This window comes from Parasteatoda tepidariorum, chromosome 7 (genome assembly GCF_043381705.1).
Source record: "Parasteatoda tepidariorum isolate YZ-2023 chromosome 7, CAS_Ptep_4.0, whole genome shotgun sequence".
NCBI classification, from domain to species: Eukaryota; Metazoa; Arthropoda; class Arachnida; order Araneae; family Theridiidae; genus Parasteatoda; species Parasteatoda tepidariorum.
In genome coordinates this window covers 89,190,509-89,209,270 of record NC_092210.1, presented here as the reverse complement: position 1 = coordinate 89,209,270, position 18,762 = coordinate 89,190,509, and the positions used below count along the sequence as shown (strand labels likewise).

Sequence of the window (18,762 nt, the reverse complement as noted above, 5' to 3'; positions counted from 1 at the left end):
CCAACCCTTTGACCAATAATTAATAATTACTCATTCCCTTTGACAGAAAATGCATATTGATCCCACTGACACCTTACAGGTGGATCATCTGCCTGAGTTGGAAACATCTGCTTGGTTTGTTTAGGGATGGGAAAGAGAGATAAAAGAAGCAAACAAGAAAAATGCTTATCGCTACATTCCCCTCTATAGATGGTTCTGAAAATCGGTATATGTATTGATTTTGAAGTAGAAATTTCAAAATTATTACACAAAAAAAAAGAAAAAAATGGTGAAAAAATCAGTCGAAGACAGAGAAAAGTTCGTTATATCCAACTTCCTCACTTTTTTGGTTCACTATAGTGGGGTTTGACTGTATATATATATATATAATTTCTATATTTTGGCATTAACTTCTTAACACAAGTTAAACTCTAGACAAGTTCATTACTAATGATATATTAGAAATGAAGCATTTCTTTCTAAAAAAGTTTTAGAACTTCATATTCTTCTTTTTCTTTTAAATTGTTGTTTTATTCTCTTTCAGTAAATCATCAACATTTCTTACTATTAGAATATTATTCCTTCAATATTTTTATCTTTTCTTTGTTATACTACATAGAGGAGAGATAAATTTGTCTGTGAAAAGTTTCTCTGCATAATGTAGGAATTATCAGGCGCAATTAATTTTACTGACGACTAATTTAAGCAAGAAGTAAATGAGAAACCTAGATCAGTCTAAAAAATTTTTAGAACTGATTTGTTGCTAAATTGGCTTCCAAAAGCAGGGTGACTGACAAGTGTGTTAGTGATTCGATTATGGGAAGATCTTTGAAACTCTAAGTTACGCTAAAGAGACTGGTCAAAGCCATCAAAAGAAACAAGTAGATGTTCTTACCCAACATGCTTAAATCTTCAGAAGTGAAATTTTTGTTTTTTAATTTTTTTCTCCAATAAATTTCTTATTTACTTAACTATAAATATTTCATCACTCACTTCAGACTCTATAATGATTATTTAAGGCTGATGATATTTATAGATTTATAATGGATATCTCACTATTTTTTAAAAAAATACTGTGGATTACTGGAACCTACAAGTTTTTTGAGACTGTTGGATTACTTAACACTTGCATTAGGTAAATTTACATGTTAATTCAAATTAATACAGTAACCACTATATATAGATGGAACACCAGTTGATGGCATTTGGCACAGATGCTCAAAGTTGGAACTTTACCATACCTTTAAAGAACCTGACATCATGAAGCACATAAAAATTAAAAGAATTTAATGGGCTAGCCACATTATTAGAATGAACAATCAGCGCCGCTATAGTGAACCTTCAAGNCATAAAAATTAAAAGAATTTAATGGGCTAGCCACGTTATTAGAATCAACAATCAGCGCAAAAAAAAAAAAAAAACATTTTCTGCCAGGCCCACTGGATTATGAGCTAGGGATCTACTGCTTAGAAAGAGATTTTGCCATGTTGAGAGTGAATAACCATGGCCAATACAAGAGCTGTCTGGATAAAAATTCTTCAGAAGACTAGGGCCCACCGTGGACTGACATGCCATTGAATAAGAACTTTTCATACATACGGTGATTTTAAATAACACATGATCTACAATTTCACGCTATTTCTAAATGGCTTGTTTGGGTTTTTTATGTTTTTAACACTGATATTGCAATAAATATTAGTAAGATTTGCAATCTTACTCATAAGCTATAGCTTTATCAGTAGAATGTTAAAATAAATTATGATGCATAGGTGTTAATCATATGATAATAACAAGGAATGAATAACAAGGATTAAACTGAATTCTGATTATCTGAACTCTGCCTTCTCCACTCACTATTTACACTCAAACATTTTTTTTAGATTAATCTAATAGCTCCACCTCTATATGTTTGTACTACTACAACAATGGAAAAAGCAGATGGACTGAAAGCATTACAGGAAGCTTTGGAAAAAATCCAAACTACAATCAAGGCTTCAGACGGAATTTTCAATGTTTTGATTGCTGTAAGTTAATTCAAAAACAATTATTCTTTTTTTTTTTTAAATTTTTTTTCTGGTTTACCTTATTTATGTTTTCTTTTATAAAGTATTTGATAAAATAGCATATAGTAAGTCATGTTATGAATTTTATTAGATTTAATGAATAAAATCTGATATGTAAGAAATAATGTAACATTTTAATATTATTTTGAAATTGAGTATCATTAACCTTAATTTTTATTGGGAAAAGAATAAATGATAAATTTGACTTCATTCAACTGAAGATTCGGTTTTATGAGTAGAGATTGACAAACTTAAAAGTTGATTTTAAACTCTAAACTCAGTGGTAGGACAGCCTATAGAGGGCCAAGGCCTACTGTGCCCATCTCAGTTTTCCTGACCTTGGGCTCCGGGGTGCAGGAGCAGATGTTCTGGTCAGGTGGTCAGCCGAACGCGGAACCCCCAGGGTTTAGTACCCAAGCATGCTTGGTACTCCTTTATCGACCCACTGAAGGGATGAAAGGCTAAGTCAACCTTGCCCGGCCCGAGGATCAAACCCAGGTCCTGTCTGAGCGCTTCCACTTAGAAAAGTTGATTTTAACCTTAGATAAAAAGAGTAGAGATATTTTCTTTGACTGCTTTTTTTTATAAGAAGAAAAAAAGGAAAAGCAAACGATTCATTAAATTACTTTCATTTGTAATGGAAAATAATTTTTTTAGTGTAACTTTTTCACTGAATTTAAAATTTATTTAATATATACATTGGGAAATTAAAAATCTGATTGGTGCAATTAGAGCAGGCGGGTCAAATCAGATTCAGTAAGAATCTTCCCCAAGTTCCTGAAAATGATCAATTGAATATTTTTGTTAATATCCCTTCTTTAATAATTTTTAAACTAAGACTTATAAAGTATTGTGAATTCTACGAACTGAATTGCTTGAAAAGTTGGCAGTCAAACAACTGTTTACATTTGAAAATTTGAAGCCTATATCGAGCATACTCCAAAACTCCATATCAGAAAAATTTCCCATTAATAGAGCCACATTAATGAGAAACTATACATATAAAAAAAATAAATTTCAAAACCAGTATATAGCAAGAAAAGGTTAAAATTTAGTGTGCTAAAGGTAGAAAAAAGAAGTTACTTCATCAGCTGTACCCAAATCTTTTAATCAATTCTTTTTCTATTACTTTAATTATCGAAATTTTAAGTAATGTATTACTTCTTAATAGCCTAAAGTTCTCACGGATCTTGATGAAGCTGAACTTGCAAGACAATTAAACAAACTTGAACTAGAAAATGCTGAAGTTTCTGGTGATAGTGATGTGGAAGGAGATGGTGATGAATCTGAAGAAGAAGAAGGAGATAAGAATGAAGATGCTGAATGAGTGTACTTTCCCATTAGAGAACTTATTTAAATTATTTTATGATACTGCTTGAAATGTTGTTTACCATAAATCATTTGACTGAAATTTTATTAGTTCGTCATTAAGAAGAACTATTTAACTTAGAACTCATTTTCTTGGAAATTATTTGTTGTTCACAATAAATGCATTTGACTGAAACTTCTTTATTATGACATTAAGAATTACTATTTAACTTATATAGGGTTTTTCTTTTAAATCATATAATTTGTTTCTGTCTTCATTGTATAAATGAAATGATTTTTCATTACTTTGACATACATAAAACTTTATTATTATGACATTAAGAATAACTATTAAACTTACCATCTTCATTGTATGAAATTATATCTAAATGAAATGAGAACTACTAAGGAACTATTCAAAATATGCTGTTTGTATTTTAAATTATCTGTCATTACTTATTTTGAATTTGATACACTCAATAAAGAATTTTTCTAATAAGCATGGTGTATTATTTAATATTTATGAAGTGTACCCTCGATACAAAAACCTTAGTATGTCAACCACAACAACAAAATATTTCCCCTTAGCATTTTATATCAGCCTAATGTTAATTTGAATTCCTATTTCGAAGAATTTCTTCTCAAAACCTTATGTCGAATTTTATTTGAAATAGAAAATTAATCAATGTAAGCTTATTGTACTCCAATTCTTTTCTATTTAATGCGTAATTATTTTTATCTTTCTTTTAAAAATAAAATTATCATTGTTGTATTCAGACTTATAATCAACTATCATTACATCAGTCAATGCCCAATATACCTTTTTAAACTCCTCACAAAAATGTACTAAGATAGGTATACAAATTCAGTGTCGCAAATTAGTATTTAAGTAAGAAAGAAACAAAAATTTTATCGAAATATGTTTAACCACTAATGAGAGAGACGGGATGAAAGATATCAAAACCAATTAGATTGAATAGTAAAACTAGGAGAAGTTTCTAAAATTTGGAAATCAATCGGGCTTTAAATTCTTTTCTGTCAAAAAATCCCTTAGATTCGTTACATTACATTTCCAGGGCTGATTGTGCTCCGGAAAAATTCCGGATTTTTCGCTAACAGTGATCCGGAAGTTTCAAAAAATCATTGATCGCAGAAGTTTCCGGAAATCAAAGGTCAAATTTCCTTATAAACAGTTTATTTTATTTGTTTGTAAGGGAGAGCCAGAGAGATACTTTATAAGCTTATATTCATGAGTAATATTCATTTTTTATCGATTAATAGTTGTTATAATCATTAACTCAAGAAAGAAAGACATATTTGTAAATTTTAATTACTTCTCCAGGTCATCATAGGTATGTGTAAATTTTAAATATATTTTGGGTAAACTTAGAAATATTGAGAAAAAGGAAGAAAAAATACCTTGTTCAAATTTTTCTCAACTTAAAACGATTTTTTTTTTTTAACTCAAGAAATTTTCCGGAATTTTGACTTGGACTCACAATCACCCCTGCATTTCAATATGAGTCATGTTTTGTCATTCATTAAACAGATATCTGTGTCTTAAAACATTTAATTCTATAATAAAAGTAATTAATTCCTCCTGTCCTCCATACATTTGTCCAGTACACCCAACACTGATTTTTTAGGGTTAAATGACATGCATAATACACAAATGCAATACTGATATATTCTAATTGTAAATGTTATCCTGACTCCACCATGGCCAATACAAGAGCTGNCGGAGACAGTATAAAATTTATAACAGCTTAAAATTGTTTTAACTGATATCAAACAATTTTATATTGTGAAGAGTAATTATTTCCTTCCTCGAAAACATTACAGAATTGTAATTAGTTTAAAAATAAAAAAATATCATTGCATTCGTTAATATTATTCACTTAAAACTAAGACAACAAATTTGTGTTTCTAACATATCTATGATGTAATGATTCTGTAGTGTATATATATCTACCACTACAAAAAATACAATTCTGATTCCCTAGTATGAGACATGTTAACTCGATTCTATGTACCTTTTCATAGATGAAAGTTGACGTTGTCCATAACTACTCTCATCACATTGGTGACTTTTGGACGTGATGTGAACACGCCTACCTAGACAGAACGCCCAGTACGATTAAAAATGGTCCACATTGAACACTTGACTTACTACCTGTAACTGCGACATTGTCCTACTCCCGCTGTTGCTTCTCAGTCTCGATCACACACTACGTATACACTCGATTGTTAAAGGCAACACAAAAGCGATATCGACCGTGAACTTAATGCAGCTCTCCCCACAATTATATTTCTCTTCAGTAGAAAATGCATTTGTTTGCCTCACGATCAAAGGATAAATAATAATAAAAAAATATTTATTTTTTATATAATATAATTTAAAGTATAAAACAAAAATAATAATTTTCTGTTATGTAAGTTCTGTTATAAAATAATCTCTAGCTAAGCATTCATTTTTCAGGATTGTGTTTATACAGGGTCTCTTAAATCAGACTGACAGTTTTTAAAAACCGGAGCCAAGAAAACGGTTAAGGTTAAAAAGTAATTCTTGCAGCACTTAATGTGTGTTCTCCTCCTCGAGTTCTTGTTTTAATAATAAAAATTAAAAAAAAAAAAAAACGCTTAGTTGGATAGAATCGGTCAGTAAATCAAAGAAAAACAACAAAATGGTAATTAAATGATTTTTTTTTAATTAAAAGAGTTGCTAAGCCAGTGTTTCCCAAAGTGTGGTATGCATACCCCCAGGGGTACGAGTTCTTATGCGAAATATCTTGCAAAAGGAAAATTTCATAACATTTTATTTAAAAACAAAGCTACCCATGAAAATTTACGATTACTTATTTTTCTATTGGCTATTTTTTGCAGAGTTAACAATTAATAATTAGTGTTGTCAACAGCCAGTTGTGATTTTTAACTTTAGTGCAATGTTTGTAGTAAAAAATGCATTCATTTTTTTTATTGGTGGTACACAGCATTACCAAAAATTTAGAAAGGGTACACAAAAGTCGTAAAATTGGGAAACACTGTGCTAAGCCCTTAATCATTCACTAGTAACAATGTTATTATTAGCGTCATAATTATTATAATTCAATAACTGATTTTCGAAAAAAGGAAAAGTTTGTAATCTTATGTAATTAATGAATTTGTTTTATCACACAGTGTTCCTCTTAAAAATAAATTACTAATTAATTATAAGTTTTTTAACAATTGAAAAATTAATATACAGTGATATCTCGAGATACAAGTGCCCAAACATACGAGTACAAACTGTCGAGAGAGCGAAGTTTTGTTTTGCTTTACGAGGAACGGCCATGCGAGCCCTTCTCGTCCTCGACAATGCTCCTGCTCACCCACCAAACCTCGAACATGACATCCTCGAAGAGTTCAAATTTATAAATGTTCTCTATCCACCATCTAACATCACTCCTATCCTGCAGCCCATGGATCAGCAGGTGATTTCTAATTTTAAAAAGCTGTACACTAAGTACCTGTTCCGGCGCTGCTTTGAGGTGACAGAGAACACAAACCTCACCTTTCGAGAGTACTGGAAGGACCACTGTAACATTGTGATATGCCTCAGAATTATTGATCAGGCCTGGCTGTGTGTTACAACGAGACCTTGACCTCTGCATGGAAGAAGCTGTGGCCAGAGTGGGTCTGTAGCCGAAAATTGTGCTGTGGCCCGAGTCTGTAGCTTCGAACACGAAGTGCCAGTGGAGGAGGAGATTGTGTCTCTGGGAAAATCCATGGACCTGGTGATGGGTGAGAGAGACGTGAACGAGCTCGTCGAGGAGCACTCTCAAGAACTGATGACCGAGGAATCACAAGAGTTACAGTCGCAGCAGCATTGTGTGGTTCTGCAAGAAATTGGTTTCGAGGAAGAGCGAGAGGTGGAGGAGGTTATCTCTACAAGTGAGATAAAAGAGTTCTTGGGAATATGGGAGAGAATTTCACAGTTCGTGGAAAAGAAACATCCCCAAAAAGTTGCAACTGGTCGTGCATCAGAGCTATTTAATGACACTTGCCTAATTCATTTCTGCAGCAGTCGGAAAAAGAGGAAGAAACAAACCTCCTTGGACAGTTTTTTCTTACTCCGGCTAAAAATGCAAAGACCAGTGAAGAGAAAAGCAGTGACTAAAATTAAGCATGCAGTAGCAATTAAGTTGTGTGTAAGTTGCATTTAAGTGACCAAAATACAAATATGTATGTACACTTTATAAAACCAGTTTTTTTTTGCTTTACATTCTCTTTTATTATGCTTTTATACAATATTTGTCATTTATAAATACATTTTTCTTATTCAAAAACACGTAACAAAAACAATTGGGGGTAGCATTTTGGGGGCTGGAGCGGATTAATGGCATTTCAATTAATTTCAATAGGGAAAATTGCTTCGAGATACAAGCAAGGTTACGGAACGAATTAAACTCTTATCTCAAGGTATCACTGTATTTTGTTTCATTGTTCAAAAAGAGTGAAAAGTTTTTTTTTTCTTTTCTGAAATGCAAGAAGTACAAGTGGATTATTAAACAATGACTAAGAAAATGTTTTATTCCATATAACTCTCTCAACAGTCTTATATACAACTTATTACAACTGTCTAAACAGCATGGTCCACATTGAAGTAACTAATTGTAACAAAGTGAAATATAATCTATACAATTATTAATTTAAAACAGATATTTTTTTCTTACATTATACACATACATCCTAAATCTATTTACAATGAGATCTAATTATAAAGAATAATTTTTTCTTCTTTTTTTGTGGTATTCATCAAAATCACTAACAAAAAAGCTCTAAGAAATTATTGTACAATGAACATACAATTTAATGGTTTATAGGTCATTCGCACACAATGGTAAATAGATAATAAATATGAAATTTTTCTTTATATTTTAATTCCTGATTTTGTCTGCTAACACAAGTATCTATGTCTGCTATCATAAAAAAATTTATCAACAAAGATTGTTTTCTTTAATTAATAATTTTAGTTTCACTTTTCGTTGTTTCTTCAGTGTAATAACAGTATTTATCAAAACTTTGCTTTTAAGCTACTGCTACTTCAAAACTGAAGTAAAAATGTCTGATGCAGTTATTACTACGTCCTTGGATATCATTAAAATACTTTCAAAACACTTTGGTAATGGCATTTTAATGTTAAGCATATTTCAATTTTAATTGTAACAAATGAAAGCTGGTTCAATATTTTTTGTAAAATAGAGTCCTAAAAATCTTTATACCTTATTCAGCAAGTTTAAACTTATTACATATGTATCTATTACAAAAGAATTAGGCCGGGATAGCCTGGTCGTTAGGAAGCTGGGCCCATGACCGAGAGTTTGTGGGTTCAAACCCCGCCGGCCGGAGACTCACCCTGTAGTTGGTGACTGATGCACGTAAAAATTCTGTCGAGACACAAAGCCCTCCATGTTCCCATAACAATACAAAACCTCTGGGGGTACTGGATTGGAGATCGATCGTTCTCTGATTCAGGTCAAAATTACGATCTGTGGATGAATCAATGGGTCTGCCTTATAAACATGTGTGGCAGAAGTTGAATTCTTGACCATAGATGGCGCCACTGAAAAACAAGAATAGCACACTCTGCCTTAAATTTGCTCGGTTTCACCAAGCAGGCTTGTCCATGTGGCAAATGGTATCAGCACCAACCAAGATATGCGATGAGTTTGTCTGAGTGTCTTTTTTATAATTCCAGAATGGTTTGAGTGAGCATTCTGAAATTCGTACATTGGGTTCAAGGAAAATTATTAACCCCTTAATCCTAAAAAAATCAATTGGTTCTTTTGGGAATATTGTTTGAAAAATGATTCTTATGCAAAAGTTTAACATTGCACCTTGTTTTTAAACTGCAGATGCTTTTTCCTCCATTTATTTAAAATATATCATTAATGATGTTTGCAAGTTTACAGCTATGCTTACTCAAAAACCGAATTTATATTATTGCATAGTTTTCAAGAATTATTAAGCTCAAGCAAAATTAATCACTGAATCTTTTGATTGTGGTAAATCTAGACTATCATGTGTTGGGCTCCATCAATAATCAATTATTATTTTTTGGTGAATAATAACACTGAATATAGTTAAGCTTTATTTGTATGGAATCTTCATTTAAACTGGATAGAGTTAATCTTAATATTAAACTTGTTTAGTATAATAACTAATTAGCTTTTTAATGTAAAATCACTAGGAACAGCTAAAAATAATAACATAAAGAAATAGGAATTTCTTTAATTGATCTAATTGCCTCAGCACATGACTTTCAGTTTCGTGTTCAAAATAATTAAATAATAAAGTTTAGGACAAGTCTTACATTTTACAGCTTTTAGATAAGAACTGTTGGCCTAAATGGCTTACTTAGTATAATTGGCAATTTTTGACTGTGGACATAAACTTTACCATTATGTTAGAATGACCTTTATAGGAGCTCTGAAGTATAAGTTTATTTATTTTAATTTCAGTAAAAATGCACATTACATGAATACAGAAAAAATTTTGATTGCAATATAGTTATTTTTTATATATATATATTGCTAAACAAGTAATTAAAACACAACAATAACAATTATGAATATTCCAAAAACTAGTCATCATTTGTTACTTTAAGTGTCCTACAAGAATATCAACTTCTAGCAATATTTTTCTGTAGGTTTTTAAAGTTACCAAGTTTATTAGTGGTATCATTGTCATTAAAAATAAACTTTTATTTTTCTATAAAGTGTTTAAATATAAGTATTTTTTTTATAAAGTGTTAAAATATGAATGAAATTATATAAAAAAAAATTTTCTTAAATATTTATGATTAAAAAAAGTATTATTTTTGTATTTATCTAAGAGAAAACATGATTTTCAATTAAACATAAACCAATTTTGAAAGAACTGAATACTAAAATAAAAGTGTTTATTTGACTTTCTAACATAAAAACCATCAAAATCACATTAAAAAAAAATAGAGTTTAGAAATTTTTATCATTTTTAAGAATGAATGATATGAAGAGTAATCTCAGAATTGCAACGTAAGTTTCAAAAATACAGAAATGCTTATAAAATAAAAGTACTCACTTTCATAGAGTATTTCAATTAATGTATCTTAATTTCATAAAAATATCCTGTAGAAGTTGGTATACCTGAATACACATCATAAAATAATCCACAAAAAAATTTATAGGTAATAAACTTTTTTTTTTTTTTACTCTACACAGATTAGTTTTTATCATTATAATAATATTAAACATCAAGGACAGAATATCAAACTATAAATTTCTAGAAAAAGTAAAAAATCTTTAAGTTGTATATTGCATATTTAAATATTTCATAAATGCAAATATACAGGAAGTATATTTTAAAAAATCAATCCAGATAAAAATACCTTTGAAATTCAAAAAAATAATTGATAATGTAATACATTGCTTACAATTGCATAATATATGAACACCGAAATGCAAACAACTGCATAATATTGCTCAACCTATTTTTCCCCCCGTTCATAAGAGAGGGGAAAAATTTTGATCTATCTCAAAAGGAAAAAAAGTTCAAAAATTGTTATTGGATAAAATGCACATAGCAAGTAACATACAAAACAACTGAAACATAAAGATAACAAAACAATCAATGTATTATTCAAAAATATCAACTTCACAATTTGTAAATGAACACTCTAAAAACAACATGAACATGAAGCAATGGGAATTAATATATTAAATTTCGTGCAATATGATAATTAAAAGCGCATAATATAATAAAACATAATTCTATGGTATGCAGAGAAATGGCAATTCATTAAATAAACAATAAATATTCAATAAATAAAATTATCCATAACATAATTAAAACCATAATATTCCATTTGATATATAAATGGAAAAATTAAAAGAATAGCAATAAAAAACGGGCAGTTAAAGAAGAGCCATGTTAATTTATGATTTTCTATTTTTGATAAACTTTTTATGAAATTGCATAGCACTTTTACTTGTTACGTAATACTTATAACAATTTCATAACTATGGAAAAGTAAGTACCATATTTATGAAGATAATAGGGAAATCTTTTAAAATGGAATGGAATCTGAAGAGGAAAAAAAACCCAGTCCATTAAATATTTATTAAGATCAATTTTATAGTTTTAAGAGCAAATAAAGAAAGACAACTACCTTACATCAAAAGTAAAACATTTTAAAATTATGATACCTGTCATAATCTATTTTACACCTAAAGTATTTTTTAAACACTATAACAATTTAGAAATAATATTAGATACTTTAAGAATAAGATTAATATTAGTTTAAAAAAAAGGTATATCTCAGAAATTTAATGAAAATCATGCCAAGTACAGAATGAAAAAATGAGCAATTGAAATGAATAGAGGGGAAAGAATGTTTACTAGAGATTCAATGACAATGGCAATCAATTTTGGAATATTTTATCTTATTAGAGTACAGTTAAGCAACAAATTTTTATCACAGAATCACACAGGCAATATATATATATAAATATATATATATATTATATAAATATTTAGATTGTCATAAAGAAAAATTGACTAGTTTATTTTACCAATGTTAAACAAATTTACAATAAATATTTAATAACACGATTTTACATGAAGTTTAAATGAGTAATTTAACACATTGTATGCAAATAAATTTAAATTTTTCTTGCAATTTGAGCACAGGTCGAAAATTAGGAAAGTAATAATGTAATAAACTTATAGTATAATGTCTATAAGCACAAATATACTGAGTGTTCAAATTCCTGCAAAGAATGTTTGCAACACATGTAACCAATCAGTAACAAATTCGCAGACATTATGTTAAATTTAATAAAAATGTCAAAATAAGTTTAGCCATACACAAACATTATTATTATCAAATAAAGAGAATATAGGTAGTTTTTGAGGTCAAACTTTCAACAACAAATAAGATTTTTCTTTTTTTATCTATATAATTTTACATTTAAGCATTAAAACAGAATAAGTCCTCCATCAAAGAGTACTGATGAGGAAAAATAGCTTTGATTAATTTAAATAACATCAATTTGTTTTAGTAAGAGTTCCAAGTAGAAAAATTTGAAGTTTTTTTTTAAAGGATAGAGAAATTTTAACTGCTATTACTACAAAGCCATTACAGGAATTATTAATGCGCATTAAATTAGAAAAAAAAAAATGCAACTGATTTGGAAAAAAAAAACCCGCATAAGGCAATCTTGCTAAAATTAATAAAAGAATCTCAATTTTGCTTCACTTTTGAATAGCACATGGAAATGCATTCTAACCTGATTTGCCTCCTTAAGATACAACCAACATCTTTCCAACCACTGCGCTTATCTTCTCATTGATAACATTGCCTAAACTGTGCATTAGTCCGGATTAGGATTGGGCGATACATCGAAAAATATCGTTGTTATGCAATTATCGCTGATCCAAAGTTTGGATTGTCAATTTTTGGAAGCATTAGAAAATATGATTTACTGTGATGTGCATGATGCTTCCCGATGAAGAGCACTGCTCCTGATAGCATATAGATAGCTTCAAGTGCGCACGAAGAACCATTCTCCTAATGAATGATTATTTTCTTCAGATTGTAAGTGAGATAGCTGTGGTTATGATCATTATCTTTCCCCATGTTTATTTTATAGCGATTTATCCTTTTCCTGACATGATGAAGTGATTGACAATCAAAAAGTTGTTGAATCTCTTAGTTATGGAAACCTGATTTCTTTTAACTGTGCGAATCCTCTGATGACGATTTTTTTACAATAAATTTTTTTAACCACTATTTTGCAATGGCATCCATGTCTTTAATTATAGAGAAATAATTCTTATTAGAAAATATTAAAAATGCAATGTTAATTAAAAGAAGTAACTTACGAAATCCGAATTTTTAAGATTTTATTTTTATTCAATGATCCATTTTATTTTTAAACGCATTCCTTTTTTTAAAATAAAAATTTACAATACTGAAATAAATTTAAGATGGAGGTAACTCGGATCTCTCAATATTCTTCAATCCATCAGCAAAGTTGGTTTTTTTTTGGTCAAGAAGAGCTTTATAAATGCTGGCTCAGTGTGGGTCTTAATTTTTATTTTATATTTATAATTACTTATTTACTGACATAAGCCATGGCAGACTAATTTCAGCTACACTCCCCCTTCCCTACTGCGTATAGTTGTTCTGCTTTTAAAAAAAGTACACAATTTATTGTTGATAATTAATCAAAAAATGCAAGAATTTGAAATTATGCAATACTAAATGTAAAACATTAAAGCAATAAAACATCACGATGTGACAATATAGCGCGATGTCAAAATCTTAATATCGCTAAGTCCTAGTCCCGACAATAAGCACTACATTTTGACAGCTCAAACTATGTCAACCATATTAAAAGTAATTGGATATATTATTTTAAATTAAACTGATTGCATTAAAAGTAGAATATCAGAATAAATAAATATCAGCCTAAACATAGAAACATAAATCTATTTGTATAAATAACATCTGGATTTCAAGTCTTATGAAAGAAAAAGTAAACAACTAATTATAAAATATTTTTTGCCAAATAACCAGAAATAAATAATATGTAGTGATTTGTCCTGAAAAAGCTTCTATCCTTTAAAAAAAATGTTTTCATATCTGTCCTATACCATAAAAATGTTTCTTTTGTGTTAAATGCATGCATATAAACATTAGCATTGGTTGGTAACTTAATAAGACACTAAGTTTCATATTTATTTTTAAAAAAATGACTAGAATTATGGACTAAGGGTAAGTCTTCAGTTTCCCCCCACAAGAACATCAAGAAGACTGCTAAGATTTCTTTGCCCCCAAAATTCGTGAGCAACTTTGTAAAGATTCACCAGGATCATTTTTCATGACATAAACATGTTGACAGAGAAAGACAACTCTCAACAAGATAACACTTTGCTGTAGAAATATTAATTTTAAACCTCAGGTAAAGAATGGCAAGCTCTTAGGCCCAGACCTGCAAAATAAATTGACATACATGTAATATACAAACCTCTAATGAGTCTTTTATATTAATTTTTTGTCTGAAATCTTTTCTTTCATTCAGCATTCTGAACGAAAAGCTATCTCATATTTATAGATTTATTTCCTTTTAAAATGGCAGACCTTTACATTCCTTATAAAATATTATCAGAAAAGTTTTCGCTTAAAGAAATAAGGATTCTTTCACCTCAATGAATTTCTAATTTTGTAACATGGATTACTGGGACATTATGTCTTACACTTCTTAATTTCAAAAATCTATTATAAAGACCGAAGTACTCATTTTTGTATGAACTTTGAAATAGAACAGAAGAAGCTTTAATACACAAAAACAAATTCATCTTCGCCCAGCCTGATTCGTGATGGCATATAATCATGACTTATGTTGTTAAATACCTAAACTAAGTTTTTTGTTTTTACCATTTGCATTCATCCCAACTGTAGGGGAGATTCTAAAAAGGATAAGTTGGAAGGAATTATTTTTTTAAAATCTCAATAATGGCAGCCCATGTCAAGTATTAGGTTGATACTAAGTCTTATATAAAAAGAGGTTTTTTATGTCTAAAAGTAAAATGTTTGTGTTGCTCTTGAAGGCGCTGTCATCATATCAAACAATGCCTTTTATGGAATACAAGTGCTATATTTATAATTGTTGTGAGATTGTAACAGTTATTCCTGACTGTTGGGTCAATTTTTGTCTATCTTTAGTAATCCATTTACATTAATTATGAAAACAAAGAGATTTTATTCTTTAACATTTGAAAAATTACAGTTACATTGTAAAATGTAACTATAATTCATGTTGATAAAAATATGCAAAGCGTTAGAATTATTCGTCAATTTGAATTATGTTTATCTTTATGTAAGTAGAAAAAATAGCGCCATACTGAGAGCCCTAAAGAATATTAATGATTTTTTTGATAATAAAGTCATCTGAAAAAATGTAAACAGTCTTTAAAGTCTAAAAATTCTTTATAACAAGATAGTTCATATATCTAATATTTAAAATATTGTTTCAAGTTTAAAGTTCCCAAGGAGTGGCTTTTTTGCTTTCCTAGGCAATAAGGCTTTGAAAAATAACTTTCCGTTAGTTTAATCGGGTTCTTAAAAGGCACATAGAAATAAATAGTAATAACTGTCGAAAAAAACTATATAAATTTTGCCTTAATTTACAATTAAATCTGTAGAAATGAAGAGTGTTAAATAGTGATTACTCAAATTCGAATTTCATGTCTTAAAAATTTAGGAATTTTTAACATCGTATGGAATTATATAGCAATAATAGCTCAAAAAGCGATTGAAAAACTATATAGATTCAAATTGGAACCTGCAAAAGATAAGCATGTCTAAAAAAAAAGAATAATTTTTTTATTTTGTTCAGATGCTCCGGTGGGCCACAGCAGGTTGAGCCCTTTTAATGCAAAATAAAGCTTTAAAAGAGATAATTATTAAATTTTAGAAAACAAAAGAAAGATTGTTCTTCAAAGCCTTCTTGATTAATAATAAAAATAAATAAATTGACCTACCCTTAACGTGAAATCCCAACTGCCAGTTGAGAGCGCAGTACCATCAGGGGACACTTTTAGACAAGTAACTCTATTTTCATGCCCATATAGAATACTAAGACGGACACATTTTAAACTATCCCAAACATTGACAGTATAGTCATTGTAACCAGCAAACAACAAGCGACCTAAGGAAGTAAAATTAAATCAAACAATAAGAAAAAAAGCATTTAGAAAATTTAAGATCAATTGTACAAAGAAAAGATCAAACAATTGTCTTAAAAAGTCAGAAATAACAAGAAAGCTGTAAATTATGTAGAGTTTTAAATAATTAGATTGTAAACTATGTTAGAATGGCTAGAGAAATTAGATTTTGTACAACATTTTAACTGCGAAAAAAAAATAGTCAAACTATTGAAAAAATAATTATGCTCTATTAGCATGTAACAAAAAATCTCAAAAACCTCTAAACATATGAGATAAATTAAATAAAGAAGACATATATCTTTAAGAGCAAAACGAAATTAGTTATCAGCAAAAAATAAAGACAAGTTTTTCAACCATTTAATTGCAAAATAATTATAGGAATTGAAAAATGTTTAAACAATTAAAACACAATAAATATACATGCTACTGAAGATAAATATAATTTTATGCTACTTACCACTGACAGAAAAATCAACTGAATTTACTCCAAAAATAATACTTTGCTTAGAATAAACAGCAACTTCACGATCAGCTCGTAAATCGAACAAGCGACACTAAAATTAAAACATAATGATTTATTTAAAGAATTATAAGTTGCACTAAAAATCACTATAATACTTTTGAAAGAATACAATATTTTATATTCATAAAAAACTTCAATAACAATTTTTTGGGGAAATACATACATATTGTTTGTAAGAAGAGGAAACAAAGAACTAAAAATAGTGTAATCAACTGTTGTGAAAATTTTGTTTTGTGCAACATATTTCTTAAACTCTCCACAACATTAAGAAGGAAAAAAAAAAAAAAAAAAAAANAAAAAAAAAAAAAAAAAAAAAAAAAAAAAAAAAAAAAAAAAAAAAAAAAAAAAAAAAACGCGGGCAACAATCAATATTTTAAATTGAAAATTAAAATAAGTACAAGTGGAGCCAAAAGGATTTTGAAAAACAGAGCGATTTTGAACATCTGCGTTCAAACAGTGAGAAACATTGTAACTTAAATTTTCTTGACTTCGGAAATTGATTCCTCAATATAAAGATAGATCATAATAAGTTTTAAAAAAACTGAAAATTATAATTACTATGCATGAATAAAATAACTTCAATACTAAATCATATATAATATATAAACTAAAAAATTAATTTATACAAAAAGAAAAAAAGAAAGAAAATAAACATAATATATTGTAAACTAGCAATAAAGGTCCTCAAAGTATAAGGGAAAATAAATCAAGAAATTAGTTACAATAAATGGAATGAAATGTATATGAACTGAGAAACAATGCTTTGCAATGGTGTACTGTAATTTGATGGGCAAGAGAAAAAATTGTTAATAAGTTTATCTTTAACATCATTTTAAGAAAAAAAATTACATTGATTATTAGAACATAATGAGAAAAGAAATTTCGACAGCAAAATATTGAGTTTCTTTTTCATAAGATGATCAAAAGATGTCTGAATAATGAGTTAGGAGGATGGTCCCTAAATTTGAACTATTATATGTTTACGATTTTTAAGAATTATAAGTTTATGATTAATAAGTAAAACAAAAATTACTGCATCTATAATTTGTACAATAATCTTATTTATTGTACTATTTAGAGAGAATTACTAACATACAGTAATATCTTACTGTTTTGGTTTATTATTTGCACATGCTTTCTCTTAATTGCTCAAGTCTTCTAACTTATCCAAAAAATAATTATATCTTTCCTTTTGCATTGCAAAAGAATGAATAGTTCGTAAGATTCCATCAGAGGAAATTAAATAAAAGTATTTGCCAGTTAAACTTAATAAAAATATTAGCTCCACCAGCAGAAATGCAATTCAGCAAGAACCTATGAGAGTGCGGAAGAAATGACTACCCATGTTGAACAAATAATAAATATGGGTGGTCATTTCTCAGGAAAACATGCTTCATTACATTCACACCCTTGAGGCAACTCCATGAGGTGAAAGAAAATTCTATTCATAAGAGTAGAAAAGGGCTTATGTTATTTAATGCCCCCTTCCCATCAACAGATTCAATTCATACAACTTTTTTTTATCAACACTAGCATTAAAAAAACCTATTCTTACTTACATAAAACTGCAAATGATCAGTTTTCAATTACCTGTCAGAGTGAAAATAAAGTTTCTGTTTGCATTAAAAGTACCAATGTTTTCCAATTGTAATGAAATTCACCTTACAAGATGTTTTACTGTAAGCATGTTCACATTAGAAGTATTTTTAAAGTGTTATATCCCTATACAAGTTGACTTGGAATCAGGGTTGGCAGGTTTTTGACATGTGACAGTTTTTGACGGTTTAAACCGTCACGTCAAAAACCTCACTGTCAAAAACCTATATTCATATGTTAGTTCAGTTAGTGTCGATTTACAGTATATTCAGCCTATTCATTTACTATGCTGAAAATTTAGTTTATCCAAATACTTGTGAATTTCATTTTGCTGAATACGATATAGTTTTGTTGAATATCTAAATATTCAGCTGTTGAATAATTACTTCTTGCTTTCAAGATATGCATTATTTGTATTCTTAATACAAGTGGAGAAAAAAAAATTAAGAGATAAAAATTGTTTTAAAATGATAAGTGTAATAATTATAAATAAATATAATAAACAATATGAATTATATTTATCATTATTCATAAATATAA

The 18,762-nt window shown here is 28.9% G+C and overlaps 2 protein-coding genes across 2 annotated transcripts in view; one reads left to right on the top strand and one right to left on the bottom strand.

The window, feature by feature from the left end:
• Window positions 1–3,849, top strand: part of LOC107439030 (eukaryotic translation initiation factor 2 subunit alpha) — a 14,198-nt gene extending 10,349 nt beyond the window's left edge. The window contains exons 7-8 of the mRNA XM_016051487.3: window positions 1,860–2,003; window positions 3,214–3,849. Of these exons, the coding sequence (XP_015906973.1) occupies window positions 1,860–2,003; window positions 3,214–3,369 (300 nt within the window). The 3' untranslated portion in view covers window positions 3,370–3,849. The remainder of the gene's footprint in view (window positions 1–1,859; window positions 2,004–3,213) is intronic.
• A 4,041-nt stretch (window positions 3,850–7,890) lies between these two features.
• Window positions 7,891–18,762, bottom strand: part of LOC107439029 (guanine nucleotide-binding protein subunit beta-5) — a gene marked incomplete in the record, with an annotated part of 22,648 nt that continues 11,776 nt past the window's right edge. Inside the window, 3 exon segments of the mRNA XM_071183837.1 lie at window positions 7,891–14,365; window positions 15,918–16,084; window positions 16,561–16,657. Of these exon segments, the coding sequence (XP_071039938.1) occupies window positions 14,354–14,365; window positions 15,918–16,084; window positions 16,561–16,657 (276 nt within the window).